This window comes from Musca autumnalis, unplaced genomic scaffold (assembly GCF_047663935.1).
Source record: "Musca autumnalis isolate F117 unplaced genomic scaffold, ASM4766393v1 scaffold_3, whole genome shotgun sequence".
In the NCBI taxonomy this organism is placed as follows: Eukaryota; Metazoa; Arthropoda; class Insecta; order Diptera; family Muscidae; genus Musca; species Musca autumnalis.
The window spans coordinates 94,513,136-94,515,870 of NW_027411866.1; the positions used below are offsets into that span (position 1 = coordinate 94,513,136).

Below are 2,735 nucleotides of genomic sequence, written 5' to 3' on the forward strand. Positions count from 1 at the left end.
CAATAATGGAAGTAACTCCTGCTCTGGTGACATTTACGGAATTAACGTGAAGATCAGATAATACTTAGCGGGTTAAATGGACTAAAACTTTTTTTTGAAACTTTTGTGTGAAATAGGTAAAAATTTCAATAACGTAGCGGTTAAACAACGGAAGTAGTAGTACTACATAAGTGGGTTTCATTACATTTTAGTTTGTGTGAACTAAATGTTCCTTTCCTGCTACAAAAATGTCTTTGTCATACTAGATAACTTTTTGGTTTTGGTCATAAGTATTATACATTACATCTCTGATATTTGATAATTAAATTTTCACAATCATTGAAAAGAAGTTCCGTGGAGAGCGATTGTCCAGGGATAGTGGTATAGGGTATCCCATGGTCGGCTCCGTCCGACTATAGACTTTTATTACTTGTTTTTATTTTAGTTTTAAATTTTCACGAAGCTACTATTTTCTACTACGATAACATTTTTTTTGTTATGTATCGGAAAAAATAGTAAAAATTAGTAGATTCTTGGAGTTCTGGAACCATCAGTCTGCTAAATGCTACTAATCAAATTTCATCAGTAACCTATAGAATGTTTATAATTTCAATATTGTCAAAATATGAGTAAAAAGACAACATGAAATAATTACATATTAAAATAAACTCCTGTAACTTTTTATGTTTTGTTTACATATTCTACTGAAATTATCTTAACAAACAAAAATATTTGTTTATAAGGTTGTTGTTTTATTTGCTTATCTTCTACTAATTATGCTATGTATTAAGAGGTTTTACATTAAACCAAAGCTGAATAAACAATGGAAACTTTACAAGTTCATTGATTTCTTCATAGACCCCACGTTGATCAGTAGAAACATACCATGAAAACATATGTAACAATTTTCCTATATAAAAAGAAAACTTCTTACCAAACGATAACAGAACAGTTCGAAATCACATTAGAAACGAAATGAATCCATTAATTAAAATTGTATCCTTCTTTGCCATAATTGGCCTGGCCGTAGCCACCAACTACTGTAATACATCGGTTTGCAATAAAGGAGTAACCCATGTAGCATGTGGCAGTATGGTATGTTTTAAGCTGATATTTGTTTCCTTTTCATAACATTATTGCTAAAATATTTGCTGTTCTAGGGTTTTGGCACCAAATGTCCCAGTAATGCAGCAGAAGTACCCATAGATGATAATTTTAAAGCACTAATTCTCAGAGCTCACAATGAGAAACGCAATTTAGTTGCTGGCGGTGGTATTAATGGTTTGGAACCCGCCTGTCGTATGGCCACCATGGAATGGGATGATGAATTAGCTTACATTGCCGGTTTTAATGCACGTCAGTGTGAAATGGTCCATGACCAATGTCGTAATACGGAAACCTTTAAATACTCTGGACAAAATTTGGCTTATAGTACTTATTCTGGTACACCAAATTACAACAATCTTTTCCAAAGACTCTTTGACATGTGGTATAATGAAATGAAGGATGTTAAAATGAGTCACATTAATTCATACCCTGCTGGTTATAGTGGACCGTAAGTTTCAATATCATATTGCTACGCATTTTGAAATTAATAACTGGTTTTGTATTTAAGGGTTATTGGTCATTTAACTGTCATGATGGCTGATCGTAATGTTCGTGTCGGTTGTGCTGCTGTCACATATGCAACACCCTCTTCTTCATCTAACACTTTTTTGATTACTTGCAATTATGCCACAACTAACATGGTTGGATTCCCAATTTATGCCAACTGCAGCTCAACAGGATCATCGTGTCAGACTGGCAGCAATCCTCAATATCCCAATTTATGTTCAACTTCTGAAAAATATGATGTCAATAAGTGGTTTTAATTTAAGAAATACATATATAAATATATATGTATGTATATGTATGTATATATATTGCTGATGTTTCTGATTTGTTATTTGTTTTAATCGTTTTTGTTTTTTAATAAATGAAAAATTAACCAAAATTTTATGATTGATATGACTGAAATGGCACCGTGCTCTTGAACCAACTTTAAATGGAATGTGCTTACACCTGGGAAGTTTTTGCGGATTCTAAAACTACAATGTTCACGGATGAGACAAGTCAATAAACCAAAAAAAAAAAAAAAAAAAAATACAGGAGCGTTTTTTAAATAAATAGCGATTCAAGTTGGCATTTATAGGGGTTTTTTAGGTTTTCACGATTTTGCTTGGAAACCGCAAGTCCTACCGAAATGGTATTAGAGAAAATATTGTAGCTGTGAAAATTCTCTACAAGACTGACTTTCTGATATATTCGTAGGTTTTACCATATTTGAGATATAGAAGTTCAAATTGGGACTATACACAGACTGTATCGCCTCCTTATAAAACAAAGTCGCTGGAGGGATTTTTAAATAAATCGCGGTCAAAGTTCATATTTTTAGGTTTATTTAAGGTTTTCGCGATTTTGCTTGGAAACCGCAAGTCCGATCAAAATGGGGCTACAGAAATTTTGTAGCAGTGAAAATTCACTACAAGATTGTCCTTTATGGTGTTTTTGTAGGTTTTACCATGTTTGAGATATGTTGGGTTTTCACGATTTGCTGGAAAACGGTAAGGCTTATGGAAATGGGAAAATATTATAGCTGTAAGAGATATATAAGTTTAAGTTGGGAAATTGCAGTCATGCCCTTGTTCTATAGGGAGACGAAACAGTCAGTAAATTATAAAAATTTCAACTTCTATATCTCAAAAATGGTAAAACCT

At 32.8% G+C, this 2,735-nt stretch overlaps 1 protein-coding gene across 1 annotated transcript; it reads left to right on the plus strand.

Annotated features, from left to right (window-relative positions):
* Positions 1 to 954: 954 nt before the first annotated feature.
* On the plus strand, positions 955 to 1,850 carry LOC141398258 (venom allergen-1-like). Its single transcript, XM_073975535.1, has 3 exons — positions 955 to 1,074; positions 1,140 to 1,534; positions 1,595 to 1,850. Exons 1-3 carry the CDS (start codon positions 955 to 957, stop codon positions 1,848 to 1,850), a joined length of 771 nt encoding a protein of 256 aa, XP_073831636.1.
* Positions 1,851 to 2,735: the final 885 nt, after the last annotated feature.